Raw genomic sequence first — 27781 nt, 5'->3', positions numbered from 1 at the left:
AATAAAAAGATAAAAAAAAGACTGAAATTCGGGCTGTTAAGAAAGAAAGATTGAAAAATAATAATTCTTACCCCATAATATACAGAATAATTGTAGTTTAGTTGTAGTTAAAAAATTGTAGTTTAAGTAGAATAATTGTAGCCCAAATTATATATTTCCCGTGCTATTTCTGGTTTAGATTTCGTCACAGTTGATCCAATTTACAGCTAAACGGATTGAAACAAGATTACTTAGGAGAAATATATATTTTGAGCTATCTATTTGCATATTAGGGGGGGGGAGATTATAGTGGAGCTGTAGTCTAAATATGCAATTATTCTGCATATTATGAACTTAGAATTGTTTTTTTTAGATGTCTCCTCCTCAACAGCGTCAATTCTGAACTTAGACCATAAAAACTAATGATTAAAATTTAAAAATCCATAAACCAAAATTTAAAAATCCATAAACCAACGCAATTTCCTCAATTATTCGAAATCTGCAATTATTCTGCATATTATGAAGTTAGAATTGTTATCTTGACATGTCTCCTCCTCAACAGCCTCAATTATGGACTTAGACCATAAAAACTAATGCTTAAAATTTAAAAATCCAAAAACCAACGCAATTTCCTGAAATTAATTTTTGCAAGCTTACCTAGTGCGTCTCAAAAACAATTCCATTTTCTTTCCGAAATTATATGACTTAGTGAATCCCATTGAAATCTAAGAAAAGTGCTAGTTCAAAAAATTGCAAGATTCTCTATGAGCTTTTTGAAAACGAATAAACGAAGCACTTTAAGTTAAAAAAAAAATCGGCTAAAAGAATTCTGAAACTATTGTCTTTTTTCAAATCAATCCTTGTAAACTAAATTGTTGCAAATATCCGGCATTAATATTATGATAGAATAGTCCTAAATTCCTTTTCCTTTTAGGTAACACAAAAGTTGCGATCAAGATCCTGGAGTGTCTTGGAGAATATGTTACAGAGGCTGAAGAAGAATATCGTATTCTTAAAGACTTGTGCAACCACCCAAATTTTCCTACATTTTACGGAGCTTTTTTAAAAAAAGGGAAAACTTCAGATGAAGATCAACTGTGGTTTGCCTTGGAGGTTATGTTTTATTTTATGCTTCGTATTCATTCTTAAAGCACTCTGGTGCTGCAGAGAACTGTTGTTAGTAGTAAAAGTAGTAGTAGCAGTAATACAACCACCCGAGGCAACCACACATTTTATGGAGCTTTCTTAAATAAAGGGAAAATTTAAGATAAAGACTAACTGTTGTTTGCCTTGGAGGTTATACTTACGTTATGCCTCGAACTTTGTTTTAAACCACCCAAATGTAACCACCTAATACTTTTTATGGATCTTTCTTAGAGACAGGGTAAATTTGAGACGAAGATCAATTGCGGTTTGAAACGATTATCATATTTTCTTTTGTGCTTCATATTCATTTTTAAACCACCTTGGTGCTGCAGTGAGCTGTTGTTAATAGCAGCATTAGTAGTAGTGATGCAACCACTAAATAAACTTTTCAAAGATTTATAAAAGAAAGGGAAATTTAAGATGCAGATCAACTGTGGTTTGCCTTGAGGTTATACTTTTTTTAGACTTCTAACTCGATTTTAAACCACCCCAATGCAACCACCGAATAACTTCTATGGTATTTTCTGGAAGAAAGGGAAAAGTTAAGATTGATATTAATTGTGATTAATTGAAGATTAAAGAAGATTAACTGAGGATCAAAGTCTCAAATGAAAAATCAGAAATAAAAGTCTAGAAACTGAACTTTTCGTCTGTGAAAGCCATGAAAGAAAAATATACCGTAACTATTTGGCTGGTGTACACAACAATCTGGAATGAGGGCCGAAGTTCCAGATTGTTGAATATGGAAGGCCCGAATATGGAAGGCCCGAAGAAACGGAAACACAATGGAAAACAAGGAAGAGTCTATAAACATGCTGACAACTCTGAAACCAAAAACCTAAAAGCCAAAAATAGGTAAAAAAAAACAACAAAAAACTACAAGAAACCTCTAAACAAATGCAGAGCAAAAGTAAAAGAAAACAAATAGTTTTAATATTCAATTCAAGTACACAATTAAGTAGCTCCTATCTAATTCAGATATAATTTGATGTTTTAGGTTTTTTCTCCGGGTTTTGTCCTGTTTAATTTATTTGGACAATAAACTACAAGAAACCTCCAAACAAATGCAGAGCAAAAGTAAAAGAAAACAAAAAGTTTTAATATTCAATTCAAATACACAATTAAGTAGCTCCTATCTAATTCAGATATAATTTGATGTTTTAGGTTTTTTCTCCGGGTTTTGTCCTGTTTAATTTATTTGGCTTTAGATTACAATACTTTAGATTATTGACTTTAAGCAGTAAAGACACAATTTCAACATCATCATCAAATCAAGTCTATTATCTAGTTTTATTTTGACGTTTTTACTCTAAATAAGAAAGATTTAAGCTAGATTCTGATATCCGTTAATATTGGCTTCGGAAGAGCAGAAATTCGGTAGAGTCAATGTAAAGTCAATGTAAAAATTATGAAAGAGTACACAGTACAAGGTGGACAAAGTGTATTCATGTGATTGAAAATTTGGTTGTCTTCTGTATTGAATCTGGTATGAAGAAATAGCTTTTCTTGGTAGCAAAATTATTTTTAAAATAAGTAAAACTTCCTCTTAATAAAATGTTAAAAATTTTATTCTAAAATTCTCCGAAGGTTCTTCTTAGCTCTTTTTAGATTCTAAGAGGTTTTCCTGCAATATGCTCACCAGAATTAATGTAATGACGTCGCAAAGCCATTTCAACGTGACAAAATATACCACCCTCTGTCTAAACTTCAAACTGGGCTATTAGATAAATCAGTTTACAGCCATGCTTATCAAAATAGGCATTCTTATAATGAAGAAAGATGTCAATTTTTTATTTAACAAAATTGCTTTAGTCAAATTTTCAACTTTTAAGAAGACGTGGAATTCCAAAGGAAAGAACTGGCAATAGTCAATGGATTTTCCTGCAAGATTTTCCTGATTCATCTAAAATCGTAACTCCCGTTGAAATTGCAATAAATATATGTGTAGAACAGTAACTATTTCAGTACAATAGCATAACATAATTTTGACAAATTTTAATACCTCTACGAATTTATGTAAAATGATACAAAAATCCAAGCCTGCTGGAATCCTGTAATGAAGTTTCTTAAAGCACCAAAGACATTTTAATCATACCGGGAGACCACGATTTTCTTAATTTGTTCCAAGTTACAAAGGGCAGTACCAAATTTCCGTCAGCGTTGCCACATTGAACCGGTAAACTAAATAAAGAAAGCTAATTACTTGAGCTTGACAACGCTTCTGTCCATAAAAATTAAATATGAATCATCTGATTATTCTTAATACAACTACACCTTTAAGAGAAAGATATAAAGATCGATCAAACGGAGAGCTTGACTTACCTTGGTAGTATTCTTAGTAAAGACACCGGGTGCCGTGAAGCTGTTGAAAGTAGGATAGCTAAGGCTCAGGATGTTTTATCACAGCGGAACAAAGTTTGGAAGAATATGAAAATATTTCTGCAAACCAAGATTAGGATATAGGAAGCTGCAGTGACAAGTGGTCAAGTATAGTTCTGAAGCATGGGTGCTCCCAAAAATGGATGAACATTTGCCAGATGTTTTCCAGAGAAATCGCCCACGGATTGTTTTGGATGCCCGAATGACTGACCGTATCTCAAACATTACTCTGTACGAAAAGTGTGGTCTAATCCCGCTTCCTAGGGCTATAACATAGAAAGATTGATATGGCTAGGAAACGTTCTGTGGATGAAGGATGGCAGATTGCCGAAGATTGTTCTTTTCGGCCAACCATCTAGGGCTAAACGGAAAGCAGGTCTTCCACGGATGGGTTAGGAGGATGTCGTAAAGAAAGATTTGAAGGAAATGAGAACTTTCTGAGAGGATGTAAAGCTTTAAATAGACTGGAATAGAGGAGAACTGTGGGTATCTGTTTTGGCCTCAGGCGGCCTGGTGCTGTGGCGAGTTGTTGCTAGTAGTAGTAGTAGTATATCTTCTTAAGCCGTTCGGTGTCATATGGTTTTAGCACATTTTTTTGTCGATTTTTCACTCTCGTTTTCTTTTTTTGACTTGACTCTCGGTACAACTAAGAGCTGCATAAATGCATATGGGGTTCTTTCCCTTTAAGAATCGGATTTCTAGCTCTTCCTAGTTTCTGAAGATATAAATTGTTTTGTATGTTTTCCCTTCACTAATGCAACCAGGCTTTATTTTCACTCTCTTTGGTATATTATGGATTTTGCTCATTTTGAACTCTGCTACATAGTTTCTGCATAGTAGATGCATAAAATTTACGCTTTTTTTCATTTAAACGGCTATCATTCCTCTTTTAAAATATCATACAAGTTTCGGTTTCTTGCATTGTTGAGTTAATCATTTTTTTAATTCTAGTAGGTCAATTGCTTGACGGTCAATTTACTAGTAGGTCAATTACTGGACGATCGTTTTTCGATATTCATCAGTCATTTACTTAAGTGTCATTTTAGAATATAAGCCTGCATCGAAAGTAGCCTGCATTTGCCTCAAACACTGACATCTAAGGGATACAGTCAAGGCCGTATCCATGGAAGGAGGGGGCCTACCGGATTTGAACTCCCTCCTCCCGAAATCTTTTTCCGACTCGTAAAAAATAACAAAGTTGCATATAAGTATATTTGTGATGCGTTGTTTAAAGTTTTTTTCTAATCCCCCACCCCGAAAAAATACCCCCCCCCCCACCTCCCCCGAAAAAATCCTGAATACGGCCTTGCATATAGTACCTTGCATTCTTCATTCCTATCATTGGTTTACAAGGGGCAGGGGTTCCACCATAGAGCATCTATATCTATGTATAGTTTTCATGTTTTGAGGCTCCTCCCTCTCTGCTGCCTTCGTGTTCACATCTAAAACATTGGGGGTGTTGCAGAATTTTTCCAAGGGGGAACTTCAGAGTAAAATCAGTTGATTTTTCCAAAGGGGATCTTTATAGTAAAATCAGTGTGTTTTTAGGCTGTGCGTAATGTTGGCCATATGTGGAGTTTAATCTGAATATAGTTGTCACGCACTTCGCGCCCATTGAACTCGGTCTGCTTGCATGTTTGGTGTTTCTGGGACTGCAAGAAAAAAAAAAATGGTCCGTTTCGTAGGCGCAGCTGCAAGTCCTTACCAAGTAAAGCGAAATTCTTTTGCGGTAAAAACATACGAATATAGAAGTTCGTTACGTAAGTTAATTCGTAAGTTACGTAAGAACAAAATTTCGAGAAAGCTATTTAGCCAAAAAAAGTAAAATTGATATGCAAATTTTGTTTTAATTGTTCATGTAAGGGGAGCCAAAATCAAAGCTACATTAGTTCAAAAACATTCAGAAAGTAAATTGAAAAAAACACGTTTTTTTTAACTGAAAGTAAGGAGTGACATTAAAACTTAAAACGAACAGAAATTATCCCGTATATGAAAGGGGCTGTCCCCTCCTCAACGCCTCGCTCTTTACGCTAAAGTTTGATTCTGTCACACAACTCTATTTTTAAAAACAATAAAAAACTTTAGCGTAAAGAGCGAGGTGTTGAGGAGGGGACAGCCCCTTTCATTTACGGAATAATTTCTGTTTGTTTTAAGTTTTAATGTCGCTCCTTACTTTCAGTTAAATTTTTTTTTTTTTAAATTTAATTCATTTAAACGGCTATCATTCCTCTGTTAAAATATCATACAAGTTTCGGCTCCGTGAATTGTTGAGTTAATCATTTTTTTAATTCTAGTATGTCAATTGCTTAGATTTTTTCAGAATATTTTTTTTTTTATTTCAGCTGTGTGGTGGTGGCTCAGTTTCAGAGCTTGTCCGCAGTTTGAATCAGAGGGGGAAGAAAATGAAAGAATGTCACATTGCCTATATTCTCAAAGAAACTACCAAGGTAATTACAAAGAGAAAAGGGAAGATTACGTACCTATAATTTTATGGTGAAAATGTACTTTAGTTTTCCTGATTTAGATTAGTGGAGTATTTATTTAAGTCAATCCTATTATTCCTTATGCTTCTTCCAGAAAGGGGACCTTAGAATCCGTTACTCAAAGATCATAGTGTTTGAATAGTTAAGTAGTATGAACACTACTTAGAGTTTTTCAGGGGATTGTTCGGGGGTATGGGGAAGCTCTTTAGACCGATCTAATAAAAAACTATTGAACTAATTCTTAAGGAAAACCATCAAGGCCTTTACATTGTTCGATGCAATTAGTTGAGGGGAATGATGAACTAAATCAACAGTTACCATATGCATCCAGGCTGTCAAAAATGTTTACCTACAATATCTAACGAACAGCTAAGGATATTAGGTTGAAACTTTCAAGATTTTTGTAGGGGATATCGAACTAAATCAAAAGACACTATGTGAATCCAGGTTTTTAAAAGGACGTACGTACAATATCTCAGCTACAACCAAGGACACTAAGTTAAAACTTTCACAGAACGTTAAGGGGGAAGCTGAACTAAATTAAATGACATTATGTTAATGTAGTTTTTTTTAAAGGGGTATATGCAATATATTAGGAATGGCTAGGGATATTCAGTTGAAACTTTCAAGAAATGTTAAGGGGCACGTTGAACTAAACCAAAAGATATTATGTACATCCAAGTAGTCAAAAAGGCGTGTCTGAAATATCAAAAACAGTTGAAACTCTCAGGGGACATTTTGGGGGATTTTGGAAGAGAACGAAACTAGACTTTGGATGGAACTAAATCAAAATATAGTTTTTGTATCCAGGATATCAAAATGGTTTATCTACAGCATGTAAAAAACGGGTAAGGGTGCAAAGTTGAACTTTTCAGAGAATACTGATCAGTATGTTGAACTAAAACAAAAGACAGATCCTACATCCAGGTTGTCAAAAGGTTGGATCTAGAATATCTTAGGAACGGCTGAGGGTACTGAGTTCAAATCTTCAAGGAATGTTGAAAGGGATAACTAGCATACAGAAACTTTCAGGAACGTTGAAGGAGATATTGAACTAAATCTAAAGATACTACATACGTCCAGGCTGTGAAAGGAGAAAATCTCAGGAACGGCTAAGGCTATTAAATCGAAACTTTCAGGAAATAATGAGGGGATGTTGACCTCAATAAAAAAAAACGTAGTCAAAATAACATGCTATTCACACCAGACCTAGCATATGCTCACGTCAAAATCACAAAATAAAAAAGTTTAAAGTGTCAGACATTAAGAGAGGTAAGGGATGCCTCTTCTCTTTTGGAAATTTTTCTTTTAAATCAATCTAAAAAAACTTTAGGACGTCACATATAAACTTTGATATAAACATTCCTCATTTCTTCGTCGTTTTTTTCTTGATTCTAGGCTGTGCAGCATTTGCATTTGAACCACGTAATGCACAGAGATATAAAGGGAACTAATATTCTACTGACTTCTAATGGCCAAGTGAAAATAGTTGACTTTGGCATATCAAGGTAAGCTTAATTTTTACATTATTAATTTAAGTGCCAGTCCAAATTTTGTGATTAATCAGTCATGTTATCTAATGTTCTAAGACAAGCTTACTTTTCCCAACAAGAGTTTTATTAAAGCAGAGATTTCTCTTATGTTTGAGATTTTTTACCAATTAAAACGAGTAGCCTAATTTTTGAATAGTTCCATCATTTAATATCTGAATAATTATTTCGCGCATCCTCTAATCATGACTTCATGAATTCACAATTTCTACTGTAGCCATCCGTTTCTCATCCTAATTATGATGTCACTTATGAGCAATTGTTATATATATTACCCTTTACCGAAAAAAATTTTTGGCAGGCTTCGTACCATCCTCTGAAAAATATTTTCGGACACCTTTGCATGAATTAAAAATTAACCAGTCGACATCTACTCAATGATATCAATTGATAGGGATAAGATGCACTTGTGCTCTCTAGATTTTTTTTGCCCCTTATAGATTTTGAATGTTTTTATTGGTGTTTTGACTGATGTTTGACTCAGTTATAGGTTTGTTGTTTTTTTTTTAGGAAAATGGAAAGAAAAACATAGTAGTCGCCCCCCTCCAGATTTCCAAAAAGTATATTTTCCTCCCTCCTACGTTTTTGTGAATTGATTGCTGTTAAATCTACTACTCCACGTATACTGGTCCCACGTTTTTGTCCCACTTTTTTCGAGCTGCTTGTCTTTTCTCTTGCACATTTTTTTTCCTTATCTTCCATAATTTTTTACTTGTAATTTCCAAAGTTCAGCCATATCAAGCTTGACTCCATATTGAAATAAAAATCACGTAGCCGACTCTTCACACCATTTAAGGAGTATATCCAACGTTCCAACTATAATTGATAGCACCAATCCTCTGTATCAACTGGATTTCCTTGATCGTTTTAAAAATTGCCTTTAACAATTTATGGTGAATTTTTCCATCAAATGATGGAAAAATTCCGTTTGATGGATTTTTGTAAAATATTGTTGCTGAATTTTTACTATTTTACTATTATAAATAGTAAAATTTTATATAAATAGTAAATAGTAAATTTTACATAAATAGTAAAATATTACAATATTTTACTATTGTAATACATTGTTGCGGAATTTTTACTTTTTTACTATTGTAAATAGTAACATTTTACATTTTTTTATTCACCATTTAGGTTTCTTTGTATTAAAAAAAATAATGCTGACAACTGACACGTTAAGAACAAGCCAAATACTTAGCTAAAACTATCATAATTCACATTGACTGTTCTCCAATTAGGCTAGGATTTTTGAATAATAATCAACCTTAAATAAGATTAAGTGAAATAGAGTCCCCTAATTATGAACTTCTAAAGCTTCCGCCTCTCTGTCTTTTCTTTCAAAGCTTATTGTATTCTTGGGCTGGCTTATTTATTTTTTTCAGTAATCTAGGCCTCATTAGGACTTATGGTTACAGCGATCGCTGCAACCCAGTCAAGAACAAACCATGGCCCATAGTGACCAAAAATTAGACAACATATTTTAGGAAAAAACTTGCTTGTGAGAAAAAATTTCCATTTATAGATGTTTCAGTAATAGTAACAATTATCTCGGTAAGTCTTAAGAGTAAAATTTTATTTTGAAAACCAATTAACTGGAATTTAAAAAAATAGCCTGAAGCCGCTAAAAAATCACATCGGGCCAAAACGCAAAATACACCATCGGATTTGTCAATGTGGGGCGTTGGAATCTATAGATTAAAACATAATATTTAAAATAAAACGTAATTTTTAGCAAAACTACTTCTTCATATACAAGATGATGAATGGTATTACAATCGTAGGTGACAACCGTAAATGCCGTTATAGTAAAACTATATGATGGCGCTGCAATGACGACACGTACCAATATAAAAGGGTGACAAGTCAAGTCGTCTTAACCGGTAAAGCAGGTATTTAGTAAAAACTCTTATAGACTCAATGGTTTCAAGAGAACAAGCTAAACGGAATAAATACCGAGAAAAGTGACAGAGCTAGGCAATCAAAGTATCTACTGCAAAAAAATAGCAGTACAGCAAAATAGAAATAACATCCTAGAAATTCTGAAAAACAGATTTAAAAGAGATAAAAAAAAGGCTGCTGAAAGGGTTAGCGCTCAAGCCCACATAAGAATCGTTACTAGGTTGTATTAAGATCCAGATTTTAAGAAAGTAACAAATGAAAGAGAAAAACAAAGATATTTAACAGACCAGGGCTATCGAGAAGCAAAAATCAACAGAGAAAAACAAAGGATCAAGGAACATAGGATAAGGAGGATTACCGGAACAGATATAGGCAAAATCGTTGGACATCTTCTGATTTATTCTTTACTAGGTCCCAATGAAGAAAATTCAGAAGACTTTTTCCTATGTGTGATATTTAGTTAAAAAGATCTACGTTCGAACATAAATTTTCACCAGGTGAAAATGAAATAATAGGTTGCATATAGTGTCTTTTGATTTTGCTCAACATTCCTCTAAAAATATTCTGAAAGTTACTGGTTGGTACTCTTAGCTACACCCAAGATATTGTAGATCCGCCCTTTTTAATAAATTGTTGAACACAGGACATTTCCATTTAGTTTAAGATCCCCCTCAATATTTATTTTAAAGCTGCATGTTGGTTCATTTGAGGCTTGATAGAAGCATAAACAGTGGTGAATAACTGTGCATCTGCTATTATGAGGTGAGGGAGTATTCTTAAAGCCTTAAAAAGATCTATTTTAATCATAAATTTCCTTGCTCTCCTTGAGCTTTCAGATTTATATTATAGTATAGTATAGTATTTTTGACACAAAAGATCCCGCAGGGCCATTGCCACAAAAAAAACATGCAAAAAAACATACAAACATAATTAATATTATGAAAATACAAATAAAGGATTCAATTTAAACTTTCGGTCAGAACGATTAAAGCACAGAATACCCTTCAAAAACACTAATACAAAACAAACAAACAAACAAAGTTATCACATAACACTCTCATGATGTTAGCATGATGTACCGAAAGCTAGCTCAAGTGAGACAATATTTAAGTCATTTATAGTGTGATAGTAACAGCTATAGTATAGTTAGTATATAGTTAAAAGTAAAGTTACAATTATTATAATTCATATAATAACCATAATAATATAATGCGGTTATTATAGTTATTATAATTGTTACAACGATTTAATTGCCACACCAATTTGATTTCATTTTACTTTTCTACCTTTTAGCGTCATGAAATACTTTGAAAAACTGCATAATTGAATATCAAGGTCTCTTTCATTAAAAATTAAATACCTGTTGGTTCTTACTTTTTAAGGTTTTAATTTTTTAAGGCTTATTTTTAAGGTTAGTTTTCTCCAGGTTAGTCAACCAATGAGATTTCATTGTTTTGTGAACCTAGACTAAGACTGTCGAATTGTAATTAAATTTTACCGGAACTAAATAGCTTTCTAAGAAAGGAGGAGGGTAGAAAAACGGCCCTTCGCCCAGCCGAATATTTCTGTTCCATTTAGGTCGTAAGATAATTTTTATAGTCTTGTAATTGGTTTCTACCCAATGGAAATAAATTACCCCAAAAATTCTTGATAAGCCTACGGATACTAAAGTTGTAACTTCCCATAAAGGGTAGAAAACATCAAATCACCAGGCAAAGACTCACAACCATTGAAAACTTACATTGCTCTTTCTGCGTCAGTAGTCCAGGAGCTCCGTCAGATAGTATATGAAATCCGTGACAAGGAACATGTACAAGTCGACTGGAGGCTTTTTATTATCGTTTTAGCATTAAAAAGAGGAAAAAAAGTGGACAGCAGAAACTACAGAGGGATCTTGCTAATTGATGCAGCGGGGACATTTTTTGCAATTATATAACTAACCGGTTCTATACCGCCCGTGGCAGAAGAATTAGATGCAACAGTGGAGACTTCAGGTCTGGAATGGACGGATCTGATCAGACATTCAGCTGAATACAGATTCTAGAGCACAAACATATATCAAACAGTTCGTGGTAATGAACTGTAAGTAAGGAGCGACCTGGCTCAATAGTAACCGAAATTCTAAAAAAATGGAATTTTGATGCCAATAGATACATGAAAAGAATCAGATTTTTATGCTTTCAAATATATAAGTTGCATCAAGTTCAATCCCATTAAAAGTTACGCGCCTGAAAAAATGTGCCTTATTTTCAAAAAAGGGGCAAACAACCCCTAAAAGTCATAGAACTTTAATGAAAATCAAACCATCAGATTCAGCGTATCAGAGAACCCTACTATAGCAGTTTCAAGCTCCTATCTGCAAAAATGTGGAATTTTGTATTTTTTTGTCAGAAGAAAGATCATGGATGCGTGTTTATTTGTTTTGTTTTTTCCCCAGGGGTGATCTTATCAATCCAGTAGTTCTAGAACATCGTGAGAGGGCTCATTCGAACGGAAATTAAAAGTTCTAGTGCCCTTTTTAAGTGACCAAAAAATTGGAGGACAACTTGGCCCCCTCTCACGCTCATTTTTCTCCCGAAGTCACCCAATCAAAATTTTGAGATAGCCATTTAGTTCAGTATAGTCGAAAATCTAATAAATATGTCTTTGGGAATAATTTAATGCCCCAAAGTTCCCGGGGGAAGGGCTGCAAGTTATGAACTTAGCCTATTGTTTACATATAGTACTGGTTTTATCGGAAGTATACAGACGATTTCAGGAGGGATTTTTTTTCAGGAACGAACAGAAATTATTATGTATATGAGCAATACCTTGCTCTTTACGCTAAACTTTGTTTTAGTGCTTTCAAAAGAGTTATCTATTCTAATTAACCGGCCTTTGTGATTCAGGGTTTGTGATTCGAAGAAAATTCTAACTTTAGCGAAAAGAATGAGGTATTGACTAGGGGGGTGAACTCCCTAATATACGTAATAAAAACACACGAGCATAGAAGCTTGTTAGGGAAGTTAATTCGTAAGTTACGTCAGAACAAAATTTCGAGAAAGCCATTTTGCCAAAAAAAACAAAATTAATATACAAATTTCGTTTTAATTATTCATGTACGGTGAGCCAAAATCAAAGTTGTATTAATTCAAAAACGTTCAGAAATTAAACAAAAATACAAGTTTTTTTAACTGAAAGCAAGGAGCGACATTAAAACTTAAAACAAACATAAATTCGAAGAGGGCGTACTTGACAAGCTAATCCACCTAATCTATGCATACTATGTAGGTACAAAAGCTCAAGTTAGAGGGGATAAAAGCCTAGCATCACTTTTGTATATTATCAGGAAGTAAGACAAGGATGCGTACTGTCTTCGACCTTGTTTAATTTTACAATACTCTAAATCCTTAAAGCAGTTGAGCGGAATCAAGCAGTTATGATAAGCCTCTTCCTATCTCTACTAGACCTATATCATGCCAATGATGCTGGTCAACTTGTCGATTCCATCCAAGAAGCTCAGTCCATGGTGGACGACCTGCCTAGTAAGGACAAACCCGTCGACCTTCATATAGGTCAGCAGAAAACAAAAACGATGAGGACAAGCAGCATTGGAAACGCGTCCGTCCAGCACGATTGGAGTTCAATCGAAGATGCTAGCATTCATAAATACCTAGGTTCTTTGATGAACCCCCTTGGCAGCGCAGTAGAGAAAATCTAAGCTCGTATTTTTTCAATCTGGGCTGTTTTTGTCCGTCTGAGGAAATCCCTAGGGAACAAGCTCCAAGTTACAAGGAACAAGCTCCAAGCTATATATGGGACAAGCACCAGTGACTGCTGGGAGAAAGAAATAAACACTAAAAATATTTTCCCCATTTCCCATACATTCCTCTCATTTTCATCTGGTCTATTACTAAAATATCAGAGGCAACGCTGCACATTTGCCCATTGTAAAGGCCATACTGCTCCAGTATTTTATTATTTTCTTTTCTCAGAGGCACTTCATATGGAAGGGGTCGTCGTATAAGCTTCAGAGGGGGCTAATTTGATTAAAAATCGAAAGTTCTAGTACCCTTTTTAATAGACAAAAGTGATCAGAGGGCAACTGGCTCTGCCCCCCCCCCCCCACGTCCTTTTTCCCAAAACACATACGATAAAAATTTTGAGATAGCCATTTTGTTAAAAATAGTTATATACTATTTTAGTTTTATACTATTATAGTTAGATAATAGTAGACAGATCTTAGAGCACACATTTGAATAATTATCAGAAAGAGAAGAACTATGTGATTGACTTCATTACTGTTTCTGATCCGGTGGTTTGTAACGCCTTGAGGGAACATGGCGTACCTGACAAGCTGATCCCCAGAATCCAGGCATACAATGGAGGTACGAAAAATAAATTTAGAGGGAATGAAAGCTTAGTATCACTTTTTGACATTTAAGACAAGGATGCGAACTGTCCCAGACCTTGTTAAATTTTGTAATAAACTAAATTCTAAAAGCAGTAGAGTGATCTCAAGAAAACCCTGTCCTTAACAGGCTTAGATTATGCCTAAAATGTTGATCTATTGTCTATTTCCATCTATGAAGCTCAATCAATACTCGAAGACTTCTTTAGTAAGGGTAAATCTGTCGGCCTTGATTTAAGTTAGCAGAAAGCAAAAACGACGAGGACAAGTGGTATCGGAGACGCATCCGTCCTACCAAATCGAAATCCTGTCAAAGATACTAACTCTTGTAAATACCTAGTTTCTATGATGAACCCCTATGGCAGTGCCGCAAAGAAAATTTAAGCTTGTATTTCTTCAGCCTAGGCAATTTTTCTCCGTCCGATTGAAATCCTTGTGGAACAATCACAAAGTTACACTGAGGACTAAACTAGGGATATTTGATCCAATCGTGGTGTCGACACTACCTTTCGGCCGGAAGATCTGGCCTTTAACAACTTCAGAAGCTCAGGATCTGAATGTCTTCTTTTATAAATTCTTGATTATATCCTGAAGTTCAGTCAATCTGCGAGAGGCATCAGCGATATCATCCATAATAAAGCTGGAAACGGGCCTCCTGTACCAGTTGTTCTCAAATACAGACACCTCTGGTAGTTCAGCAACGTACTACGACGACCTGAAGGTCGGAGTGTAACTGAACCCTCGTTTAACCGAACCCCAGGTTACTGAAACCCAGTAACTGAACCCCTGTACATCTGAACCCTGGTGCAACTAAACCCCCGTTTAGCTGAGCCCCCATGCAACCGGACCCTTGTGCAACTGAGCCCTCGTGTAACTAAACTCTCGTGCAACAGTACCCCATTTAACTGAATCCTCTTACAACTGAACCTTAATATAACTGAACCCTGTTTAACTGTACCCTTGTGGAATTCAACCCTCGTCCAACTGAACCGTCGTTTAACTGAACCCTGTGCAACCTAACCCTCTTGCAACTCAACCCCATTTTAACGGGACCTTCGTGCAACTCAAACTCTGTTCAACTTAACCCTCGTGCAAGTGAACCTCCATGAAACTCAACCCCATTCAACTGAACTTCATGCAACTCATCCACCGTTTAGCTAAACCCACGTTTAACTGAGCCTCATTCAACTGAACCTCGTGAAGCTGAACCCTCGTGCAACTCAATCCCCGCTTAACTGAACACTGGTAGCACTCAATCCCTTTCTAACTGAACCCCCCATTCAACTGAACCCCAATGCAACTCAAACTTATTAAGCTGAACTCTCCTCAAACCAATAATATAACTAGAAAATGTAATTCAACCAGTTTTGTCGGAGATAACGAAAGCTGACTCGAATAATTTGATCTTTAATTATTGGTTAAATCTTTAGTTCTTTTTATGCCGTTTTGATTTTAAAACTACCCCTCCCCCTCCAAAAACAATATATCCTTCTGTCTTATATATTTGAAAATTAACGAAACTTTTCATGTCCGAGGGCCTGAACACCCTTGAAGGTCATAGTCGTAGCAAGAGCCAAACCCTAGTACAGAGAAAACCAGCCCAAAGTCAGGAATTATGGCTATTATTTAAATTAATGTTAATAGTAAAAGTTTTATTGCGGAAACAGTTCATTTTACTTCATTCTAACAACGCAGATTCCTAGTTTGCAGTTGATGGCTCGTTTATCATCGAGCCGTCAACAGTGGACAAACCTTACTGAAGCCAAACATATTACCGGATCTTGAACGCCAGGATGAGCCAAGAGGTTGCAACTTGAAACAAGTAAACGCAAGTGCATTTATGTTTACGTTTGTAGGATCGAGAACTTTTTTGTGTTTTTTTCGTAATCCCTTATGGTAGCTGGGTGGCGTGAGAAGAATCGTCAGCTTCTTCAGGCAAAGTTTTTCCACAGCCATGCTGTGAGTACGGAAAGGAGATTCCACGCTGATTAGGGAACCAGTCCTTATTGTATTTAATACAGAGCTTGGGAATGTATCCTGGTAATGATGGATGGCTAGAAGTAGTGATAGTCCTATTGATATCAATTACACATGGAATTACACAAGAATATACAGTGCAGTTTGATGAGCACAAGAATATACAGTGCAGTTTGACGTGCACATTGCAAAAAGCGACCAATCCTTTTTATATTATATACCTATAAAGTGATCAAACACGTTTTGAAAGTATAATTGAGATTGTATAACGCAACCAGACAGGTTTTTGAGGCACTTTCATCATAACTTGTTTTTTTTTTTAACCAAAAACTAGAAATTGTCAGACGGGTTTCTGAGGCAACACCTATTTTTGGGACAATTGCCTTAACTCGAGACTAGTTTCTTAGAAATGTCTCGTTGCTAATTAAAAAATCGGATGCTACACTCAGAATTGTTTGACTGATATATGCTGTTAAAAGCTAACTCTATTTGCAAGAAGGGATAAAGGATTTGCGAATTGGACTGTACGAACGATCTTATTTGAACAATAGATAAAAAACAGAGCTAGATAACATTTGCGAATTGGATCATATGAAGGTGGAGAAAAAGGGTTAAACTGATTAGCAGTTAAGGTAAACCCGAAGGACTTGTTAACTCAGACAATTTGCTATAAATTTGGGAAAACATCAATCTATGAAAATGGCTAATGATGACAGAATGACATTGTGAGTTGACCTAGCTTTACCTCCCCGATGTGTTTTGTATAATACACAAGTGGTGTTTGAACAGTGTTGTCAATTTAAAATAGGGTCTAACGTTATAGTATACTAAAAAGTTGACACTAAGAGAGATGTAGATGGGAAGAAAAGAATTTTAATAAAGAAATTAAGAAAAATCCATAGAAATCATTGGAAATCAAGTAGTAAGGTGTTTGTGAGTACGAACCGTCAAGGATTATAAGCACCAACGACCCTAACCACCAGAGACCTCAACCCCCAAAGGTCCCGTATCCCCCAAATCCACGGGGGCCACCTCCCCTCCGACTTTTTGCCCCCCCCCCCCCCCACCATTTTTTTATAGTTTTCTTTTTGAAGTTTTTTTAAAACTTTTTTTATTATTTTTTGAACATGATATATTTTTTCAACTTTTTTTTACATCTCTTAGAATGACATGTAACATACTTAAAACATACAAAAATCACATTTAGTATTTTCCAAATTCAAAATGAGAGTGATATAGAAATGTTAGTCGCAACTTTTACTATTAGAAAAATATTGTTTGTAGTAGCACTTTTTTTATTGGACTAAATTTTTTTGGGACTTTGAAATTATTCAACTTTTTTTCACGTATCTTAAAATGACATGAAATATGCTTATGGCTCTAACAATTGTACTCTATGCTTGCTCAGAGACACGATGCGGCTTTCCCAATGGTACTCTATTGTTTATCGACACTACCTAGTTTACTGGATGTATTAAATCAGTATTTTTTACACAGTGGAACAATAAACACAACTCATATCTCTAAGAAGTGAAGATGAAGCATTTTAAGAAAGTATGTTCACATGATAGTGTTATTGTAGCATTGAATGCCGAAAAGGAGAAGTATTTAAACTATAAAATAAGTACAAGTGGTAGCACCATCGGAAACGTAATCGTGCATTGTCATGACTGTAAGGAATTAAATTTCTTTGGAGTACCAAAAAAATTCAACTCTTATGATGGTGGATATGCGAGATTGAGATCTCCGGAGATGATCGCACTCAAAGAGAATCCCAACATAAAGATAATAGTTGATGAAGAAGGGCATCTTCTTGCTAGTGCTTGTGGTAACATATTACCCAGTGTTAAACCATATCTTCAGCTTTCGGGTATTAGCATTCAAATGAAAGCAAAGACGAAAAGAAAGACCTACTCTTGTACTAATATCATAAACCATATCTTGTCTACGCGCCGGAACTGTTACCTGTGTAAACTTTATTTGATAAGACACAATGTAATTGCCCGAAAAATAAGAACGATATTTACAAAAAACATCAATAAGGAATATAGAGATAAGTCGAGGAAAAACAAAGCAACAGCAATCGTAACATCAATCAATCAAATAGTCAATGAAGCAAATAATACCAAAGCCAAAAAGTAAATTGAGCCTGTTGATGACACACCTGTAAAAATTGTGTATGACTCAAAATGGAATAATGATTATTCTACTGATTACGAACTAAGAGAAGACAACAGCTATAGTATCAAGAGAAAACATGGTGAACCATTTTATGGAACAGATTCAAAATGTCCAAAGTTGTTTATTGATATTAATAATGTATAATAATAATATATTTTTTGTATTAATATTCTACATGACATTATCATTCAAAATATATTATGCATTACATTGTTATGTGTTCATTATTTTTAGAGTATGCTAGCATATCAGACGTTTAGAATGTATATTAAAACATCGAAGATGTAAGAAAAGGAATTCGCATGCATCATATGTCGGATAGATAGGTTAACATAGAAAAAATCTAAGTATAAGAATGAATAAATTCTCTATCAACATCTATCGTCAGATACATGGGATAACATTGACGGAATCTAAGTATTAGAGTGAATAAATTCTTTATCAATGTCTTTTGACAGATACGTTTGATAACATTGACATAATTTAAGAATCAAATTGAACAAATTCTTTATTAAAATTCTTTATCGATATCATTTGTCGGGTACGTTAGATAACATTGACAATATCTATCTATTAGAATGAATAAATTCTTTATCATCAGCCGTTGTTGGATTTGTCATTATGAAAAATTTTTAAGTAAGTAACAAACTCATTTTTGAATTCACCTCTTGCATACACAATACAGAAATTATAAAAAAAATAATTGTAATTTCAGACTTCATTTGCATGCAATAGATACCGAGAGTTCTATGACTCTCCCACATGAATTCCCACAATGAATTATCCCACAATGAATTCTAAGGGTTTTATGACTCCTCTCCACAATGAATTCTGATTGTTTTAGGACTCAACCTCCTAGCCATAACTCCATTCAACCTTGAGCGAAGGTATAAAAGCTTGAGAAAGTACTTCTCTACGTAACAACTACATTAAAAGTTTCAAATATGATAGGACTGTATGACACAGAATTTATCGGTTTAAAAAAAATCATCTTGTGGTGTTATATTTGAATGTTTATTTTTATTATTGACTATGGAACTCGAAGAAAATGACTGTTATCATTGGATAGTGAGCTATAATATGTTTGAGTATGATAAAAGCTTGTGGGGTACTACATTACGTTATATAAACAGACTGGGATTCTACGATAGAGTGATTACGCCACTTAATAATAGTGGTCAGGAACTGAGAAATGTTCAGGAGGAAGTCAGTGAAATTTGCAGCTTTTTCGGGGTTGAAGCACTATGTAAAGGGTAATGTACCTACCGGTAAAGTTTTAATTCAAAAGTGTGACCCTACGATTCAACTTTTCAATCTAGAAGAATTTAAGTGTCCTAAATTTGAAAGGGCTTATCACCATCCTGAAGACGAAGTTAGGTTCTTCGCGCAGTGGATACCTAAGGACATACACGATCAAGATAAATGCATGAGACACGGTGAACTTTAAGTACTATTTTTATGTAAATATGTGTTTTTTCTAAAAAAATCTATTAATGTGTTTAAGCAATAAATATCTTTAAGCTTAACCCGTCTTTTTTCTTTAGAATAGTTCTATTCATCTCATTAAATTATGAACAAATTTTAAGGATCAGTTTCTTTCTTGAACTCACCACTTGGATACACAATGTAGAAATTCCATTCAAGAAATTATGAAAAAATTGTAAGTAAGTAGCAAACTCTTTCTTGAATCCCACAGACATACAAAAAAAAATAAAAATATATGGATTTTGGCATAGAAATCGACAGAGATAGGCATTGAGATAGGCAAACACCCGCCCAGACACATGAGCAGAGGAAGTGAGGGATACAAAAACACATGTAAATGTAAGGATTCTGACATACAAAGACAGGCATTGAGATTTTTTTTTATTCCAATATTCACGGCGCCAGGTACTTCAAAGTATCTGATATGCCGCTATTCATTTACGTCTTTCAATGGCCTCGTGGTTTTAAATGTCTATTAAACCTTGTTTTGTAGGTGTCAACAGAGGGATTTGCAGGGATAATATCCCCAGGAAGATCGTTCCAGATAGAAGTGCAACGACGGAGGAAGCTGTTCCTCAAGTACTCGGTTTTCGGCGTATCCTCCTTTAGATAATTGGACCGAGCTGTGTGCCTTCGTGTCTGCCTTGTCGGCTTGACAAAGGGGGGGCAGAATTCGAGAGAGCTCGTCTGAGGGAGGCGAATTCATGTACTTGTAGAAAACAGCCATCAACGCTATATCAAACCTTTCATTTAGAGGCTGGAGCAATTCTTGTGTAGAGGTGCAGCCCGCCCTATTTGCCCTATTCTGGATCTTCTGAAGTGGTGCCAACAGCATTTTTGGAGCACCAGCAAATAGCGGGCATCCATATTCAGCTATGGGTCTGATGCAAGACTTGTAGAGTGGGATGATCGAGCTTGATGGAAGAAGGTTTTTGCAGTGAAGAGTAACTCCCAGCTTTCTTGCGCAGGAGCTTCTCATCCGATCAAGGTGGTTGTTCCAAGAGAAATCGGTGGAGAAATGAATCCCCAGTAGACGAAGCTCGTCGACTCTCTTTATAGCTTCATTTTTGAAGATGAAACTGAGGTATAAACGTGGCACCTTTGATCGGGTAATTTGCAGCTCCTTTGTTTTCGATGCATTGAAGTTGATCATCAATGCATCAGACCACTTTTCAATTTTCAAAAGATCCATCTGCGGGGAAAGGGAGGCTTGTGATGGGTCTTCGTGTTTAGGGACGGCTGAGTGTGCCGTGGTATCGTCGGCAAAGTGAGGCAGAGGGTTTGTGAGGTTGTCTCCCATGTCGTTTATGTAGTTAAGCAAGAGCGTAGGTCCCAAGACACTGCCCTGGGGTACCCCTGATTTCACTCGATGTTCGTTGGAAATAAACCCGTCTAGAACAACCCGCAGTGAACGATCGGAAAGAAAACTCTCAATCACTTTTAACAGACATCCACGAACACCATACACATAGAGTTTCTTTAGCAGGCCACGGTGCCATACTCTGTCAAAAGCTTTCGCAATTTCGAAGGATAGTAGCCTGATGTCGTATCCCATTGCCAGTAGTTCTATCCACTCCTGATACTGGGCCACTAGGCAGTCTAATGTTGAGCGTTTCCAGCGGAATCCATATTGGCAATCGCCTAGAAGGTCATTTGATTCCAGGTACTGAAGAAGTGTTTTATTGGAGACGCTCTTGTAAACTTTGCCAACACAGAAGACAAGGCTAATACGTCTGTAGGAGCCCACGCTCGTTGGATCGCCTTCTGGCTTTAAAGTAGGTATAACATGGGCGGACTTCCATGTTCGTGGGAACTTTCGGGAGCAAAAGCACAGCCGGAAAAGCAATGACAAGGGTCCAGCTAGTTCGGCACTGCAGGACTTGAGCACAACATTTGGTATGTTGTCAGGACCCGTGGCTTTGGTCACATCCAGATGTTGCAGAATGCGAAGGATCTTGGGAGCAGAAAAATTCACGCGTTCCAGGACATTTTCGGTTCGGTCGGAGAATTTTGGCACTTCTCTAACGTCATCCTCTAGATTCCAGAATTCGGCAAAAGCCTTAGCAAAAGCTTCAGCCTTTGCCTGTGGATCTTGTACCACTGTCCCGTTACTCTGGAGAGAAGGAATTGTGGTCTCCTTGGACGACGGTAAAGCCTCCTTGACAATTTTCCACCAACTCTTTGCCGAAGCAAGTTGAAGCTTGGTGGCGAATTTCTCCTTATACTGAACCCGAGACTGCCGAATCGCTTAAACTGCATCTTTGCGCGCATTTATGAATGTAATTCTGTCCTCTTCGCTCTTCGAAAGTAGCCATCGCTTGTATGCCTTTGTCTTTGGTCGGAGAATGTTCTTACACCGGGTTTTGAACCAGTGGGTCCTGCCAAGACAACTTAATCCACTCTAAAAGGATACGCTTATTGACAGAGTCAGCTATGGCCTGCGTAAACTTTTCTTTAGTTTCCTTGGGGCCTTCAAAGAAGAAGGGTCACCACTGCTAAGAAAAAAGTGTTTCTCAAACCGTCCCAATCACCTCTTTTGTATAGCCAGATTGTTCTTTCATGCTTTACTGGAGGCGGAATACGTAGGTTTCCAGGTGAAACGACGGTAATGGGGTCACTTGTGAAAGCGTGGGCATCTACCTTAATGATGTCAGGGTGATCTGTAAGGAATAGGTCAAGACGAGACAATCCGTTTGGGCCGTGATACGTGTCGAAATCGACAAGTTGTTTCAGCCCGTAAGAGAGAGATAGATCATACAAAGGCAAACATTGCTCAGACACATAAGCAGAGAAAGTGAGAGAGACAAAAAACGTATAAATGTAAGGATTCAAGCATACAAACCGACAAAGACGGGTACTGAGATAAGCAAACACCCGCCCAGACACATAAGCAGAGGAAGTGAAAGAGACAAAAAAAACATATAAATATATAGATTCTGACATACAAATCGACAAAGAGAGCCATTGAGATATGAAAACATCTTGCTATAAAAAAAGGGAATGAGAGTGAGAGAAACAAAAACACATGCAAATTAATTGGTTCTCGCATACCACCCATCAGAGACATGAATTGAGATAAGCATGCATCTGCCCAAAAACATAAGTAGAGGAAGTTAAGGAGACAAAAACACGTATAAATATATAGATTCTGACATACAAACCGACATTGAGATAGGCAAACATCCGCCCAATCACATAAGCAGAGAAAGTGGGAGAGATAACAACACACATAAATGAAAGGATTCTGACACACAAACCAACAAAGACAGGCATTGAGATAGGCAAACACCCGCCCAGACGCATAAGCAGAGGAAGTGAGGGAGACAAAAACACATATAGACATATGGATTCTGACATACAAACCGACAGAGACAGGCATTGAGATAGGAAAACACCCGCCCAGACACATAAGCAGAGGAAGGGAGGGAGACAAAAACACGTATAAATATATGGATTTTGACATACAAACCGACATTAAAATAAGCAAACATCCTCCCAATCACATAAGCAGAGGAAGTGGGAGAGATAAAAACACACATAAATGTAAGGATTCTGACACACACACCAACAGAGACAGGCATTGAGATAGGAAAACACCCGCCCAGACACATAAGCAGAGGAAGGGAGGGAGACAAAAACACGTATAAATATATGGATTTTGACATACAAACCGACATTAAAATAAGCAAACATCCTCCCAATCACATAAGCAGAGGAAGTGGGAGAGATAAAAACACACATAAATGTAAGTATTCTGACACACACACCAACAAAGACAGGCATTGAGATAGGCAAACACCCGCCTAGACACATAAGCAGAGGAAGTGAGGGAGACAAAAACACATATAAATATATGGATTCAGGCATACAAACGGACAGAGACAGGCACTGAGATAAGCAAACACCCACCCAGACACATAAGCAGAGGAAGTGCGAGAGACAAAAACAAATATAAATGTAAGGATTCTGACATACAAAGCAACAATCACAGGCATTGAGATAGGCAAACTTCCACCCAGACACATAAGCAGAGGAAGTAAGAGAGACAAAACACTAATAAATAAATAGATTCTCACATACAAACCGACAAAGACATGCACTGAGATAAGCAAACACCCGCCAAGTCACATAGGCCCAGAGAGTGAGAGAGACAAAAACACATGAACATATATCGATTCTGACATACAAAGCAACAGTGACAAGCATTGAGATAGGAAAACACCGGCACAGACACATAAGCAGAGGAAGTGAGAGAGACTTTATAGTTTATAGTATGCTGGAGAAAAATTTTCAGCAATTTTTAACAACATACACCATTTTAAAAATCTGGACACAAATAGTACTGTTTAACTTAGTTTCATACCCCCTCTAGTTGACCTGAAATGGGAAACTTGATACCATTCGCAAAAAAATCTGTTTACTTTCTTTGATAGCTTTGATACACTTACACTATTTTGATTTGGTTAAATTTTAATTGCAGAAGTAGCCTCGAAAGCTTGAACATAATACCCTCAGTCGTTCTCGGGATACTGCTGAGATGCCTTATTGGGAATTAGCATTACCACAGGGCATTTTGATTTAATCTTGAGGCAACATTTAGTTTTTAAACATAATGGGAAACGGGGTGGGTGGTAGTGGAAGGGGGATTAGTTGCCCTCCAATCACTCTTGACTATTAAAAAAGGCACCAGCCCTTTCTATTTTCAATCGAATGAGCCCCTTTCGAAGTTCCCACGACAACTCCTTTGATACGAAGTGCCCTGGTCTAAACAACAACAAAACATATTACTAATCACTTTCGACTATTAAAAAGGGCACTAGCCCTTTGAATTTCAAATCGAATGAGCCCTTTTTCTGAAGTTTCTGCGACAACATCTTCTATAAAAACCTTATATGCCCCCGGGCATAACTTAAAACCCTTGCCCTGAGGGCTGTGGCGGAGTATCCTCCTCAAAAACATATTTTCTATCTGTAAATCAACTACGCTGAACAAAATGGCTGTCTCAAAATGTTTATTGGATGTGTTTGGGCGTATTATCGGTGTGAGGGGGGGGGGCTAGTTGCCCTCCAATCACTTTCGACTATTAAAAAGGGCCCTAGCCCGTTGAATTTCCAATCGAATGAGCTTTTTTTGAAGTTTCTACGACAAGGCCTTCTATAAGAACATTATATGCCCCCTGGGCATAACTCAAAACCCTTGCCCTGAGGGTTGTGGGGGTATGTCCTCCTCAAAAACATATTTTTTGTCTGGAAATCAACCACACTGAACAAAATGGCTGTCTATAATCTTAATTGGATGTATTTGGGTGAATGATGGACGTGGGGGGCTAGTTGCCCTCCAATCACCTTCAACTATTAAAAAGGGCACTAGCCATTTGAATTACCAATCAAATGAGCCCTTTTGAAGTTTCTATGACAACGTCTTCTATAAAAACCTTATATACCCCAGGATATAACTTAAAACCCTTGCCCTGAGGGATATTGGGAAGTGTCCTCCTCAAAAACTTATTTTCCTATGTGGAAATCAACTACGCTGAACAAAATGGCTATCTCAAAATTTTAATTGGATGTGTTTGGGAGAATGATGGGCGTGGGGGGGGGGGCTAGTTCCTCTCCAATCACTTTCGACTATAAGAATGGAACTAGCCCTTTGAATTTCCAATCGAATGACCCTGTTTTGAAGTTTCTACGACAACGCCTTATATAAAAACATTAAATGCCCCCTGGGCATAACTTAAAACCCTTGCCCTGAGGGTTGTGGGGGAGTGTCCTCCTCAAAAACATATTTTCTATCTGGAAATCAACTACGCTGAACAAAATGGCTATCTCAAAATTTTGATTGGATGTATTTTGGGGAATGATGGGCTTGGAGGGGACTAGTTTCCCTCCAATCACTTTCGACTATGAAAAAGGGTACTAGCCCTTTGAATTTCCAATCGAATGAGCCTGTTTTGAAGTTTCTACGACAATGCCTTCTATGAAAACCATATATGCCCCCAGGGCATAACTTAAAACCCTTGCCCTGAGGGTTGTGGGGGAGTGTCCTCCTCACTAACATATTTTCTATCTGGAAATCAACTACGCTGAACAAAATGGCTATCTTAAAATTTGGATTGAATGTGTTTCGGGGAATTATGGGCGTGGGGGGCTAGTTGCCCTCCAATCACTTTCGACTATTAAAAAGGGCACTAGCCCGTTGAATTTCCAATCGAATGAGCTTTTTTTGAAGTTTCTACGACAACACCTTCTATATAAACATTATATGCCCCCTGGGCATAATTTAAAACCCTTGTCCTGAGGGTTGTGGGAGAGTTTCCTCCTCGAAAACATATTTTCTATCTGGAAATCAACTACGCTGAAGAAAATGGCTATTTCAAAATTTTGATTGGATTTATTTGGGGGAATGATGGGCGTGGCCGGGGGGGGGGCTAGTTGCACTTCAAGTACTTTCGGCTATTAAAAAGGGCACTAGCCCTTTGAATTTCCAATCGAATAAATATGTTTTTAATTCTAAAGTTTTGCCTACTATCCATTACGGAGCTGAACTTTGGGGGCATGACCCGGCACCACAATTGGAGTCAATTCAGCTGCAACACTTTAAGAGATTAATTGGTCTTCACGTAACGACCCACAATCAGGCTATAAAAGGTGACCTAGGTATATTTTCGCTGAGAATGAGTAGATTAGCACAGATGATCCGGTACTGGCTAAAGGTTTTAAGTCTGTCAGAAGATAGGTTAGCAAAAGCAACTTATGTGGAGATGCTACGGTCGAAACGTAAAAGATCGTGGCCGTATCTAATAAAAAATGTTTTAGATGGATTAGGATTATCATATATTTGGAATGAGGGGCTAGGTCCGTCAGATCAGGGTGAGTTGTGTTTTGCTATGCTTGTAGAAATAATAAAATACCAGGAAGTCCAAATGTGGACCCAGGCAGTTAAAACATCGGAAACATTGAAGTTTTATTACCATGTAAAAGAGATATTTGGATTCGAATATTATTTTAAATTAGGATTACCGAGGGAGACATTGAGGACTTGGTTTCGGATCCGAGCGAATTGCCTGCCACTAAAGAATAGAAAAAGAGCATTTGAAAAAAAAAGGGTGGCCCCAGATGCAAATGCGGATTACTCTTGCCCCAGATGTAGCCTTGGTTTTTAGTATGTCGCCAATTTTCACACCGTGTGCCAGCAAGTTTCTATATTATGGTAAATTTTTTTGGAGGGTGGTACCTGGTTGTGCCCGGGGATCATGAACACGACTGTAAAAAGATCAATCAGGGAGTTATGTAATTATGTAAATGATGCGCAGACATCAATGAGTGAAACTTTATATTTATGTTATTTTTCTTGTGGAGTGTGATTAAGAATACTGTTCTGTATGGCCTGTTTTTTTGGCTTATAATAAAAATTATTATTATTATTATTATTAAACCTGTTTTGAAGTTTCTACGACAACGCCTTCTATCAAAACCTTATATGCCCCCAGGGCATAGCTTAAAACCCTTGCCCTTAGGGTTGTGGGGGAGTGTCCTCCTCAAAAACATATTTTCTATCTGGAAATCAACTACGCTGAACAAAATGGCTATCTCAAAATTTTTATTGGACATGTTTGGGGGAATGATGGGAGTGGGGGGGCTAGTTGCCCTCCAATCACTTTCGACTATTAAAAAGGGCACTAGCCACTCCAATTTCCGATCGAGTGAGTCTTTTTCGAAGTTTCTACGACGCCTCCTTCAATACGAAGTGCCCGGGTATGGAGAAAAAAAAAACCTAACATACCATATTGTTCCCACATTGCTCATTATATAGATAGTGTTCGTGCGTTGCCTTTAAAGAGTCTGGTGTGAAAGGAAGGCTTGATACCGTCCAACTCCTTTCAATTAGTAAACAGGGCACTAGTCCTTTGAATTTCCAATCACATGAGCCTTTTTGAATTTTCTATGACAACGCCTTCTATAAAAACGTGATATGCCTCCAGGCCATAACATGAAACCCTTGCCACGAGGGTTGTGGGGGAGTTTCCTCCTCAAAAACATATTTTCTATCTAGAAAACAACTCTGCTGAACAAAATGGCTATCTCAAAATTTTGTTTGGATGTGTTTGGGGGATTGATGGGGGTGAGGGGGGCGAGTTGCCCTCCAATCACTTTCGCCTATTAAAAAAGGAACTAGCCCTTTGAATTTCAAATTGAATGAGCCTTTCTTGAAGTTTTTACGATAGTGCTTTCTATAAAAACCTTATATGCCCCCAGGATATAACTTAAAACACTTGCGCCGCGGGTTGTAGGGGAGTATCCTCCTCAAAGACA

The 27781-nt window shown here is 36.8% G+C and overlaps 1 protein-coding gene across 1 annotated transcript in view; it reads left to right on the top strand.

The window, feature by feature from the left end:
* ninaC (STKc_myosinIII_N_like and MYSc_Myo21 domain-containing protein ninaC) overlaps positions 1 to 27781 on the top strand; it is a 386065-nt gene that overhangs the window by 6709 nt on the left and 351575 nt on the right. Inside the window, exons 2-4 of the mRNA XM_089097735.1 lie at positions 914 to 1092; positions 5847 to 5951; positions 7386 to 7495. Of these exons, the coding sequence (XP_088953861.1) occupies positions 914 to 1092; positions 5847 to 5951; positions 7386 to 7495 (394 nt within the window). The remainder of the gene's footprint in view (positions 1 to 913; positions 1093 to 5846; positions 5952 to 7385; positions 7496 to 27781) is intronic.

The sequence above is a fragment of the Artemia sp. Qi Xiang Cuo genome, chromosome 12 (genome assembly GCF_049724085.1).
Source record: "Artemia sp. Qi Xiang Cuo chromosome 12, ASM4972408v1, whole genome shotgun sequence".
NCBI lineage: Eukaryota > Metazoa > Arthropoda > Branchiopoda > Anostraca > Artemiidae > Artemia > Artemia sp. Qi Xiang Cuo.
This window is presented reverse-complemented; position numbering and strand designations above follow the sequence as displayed.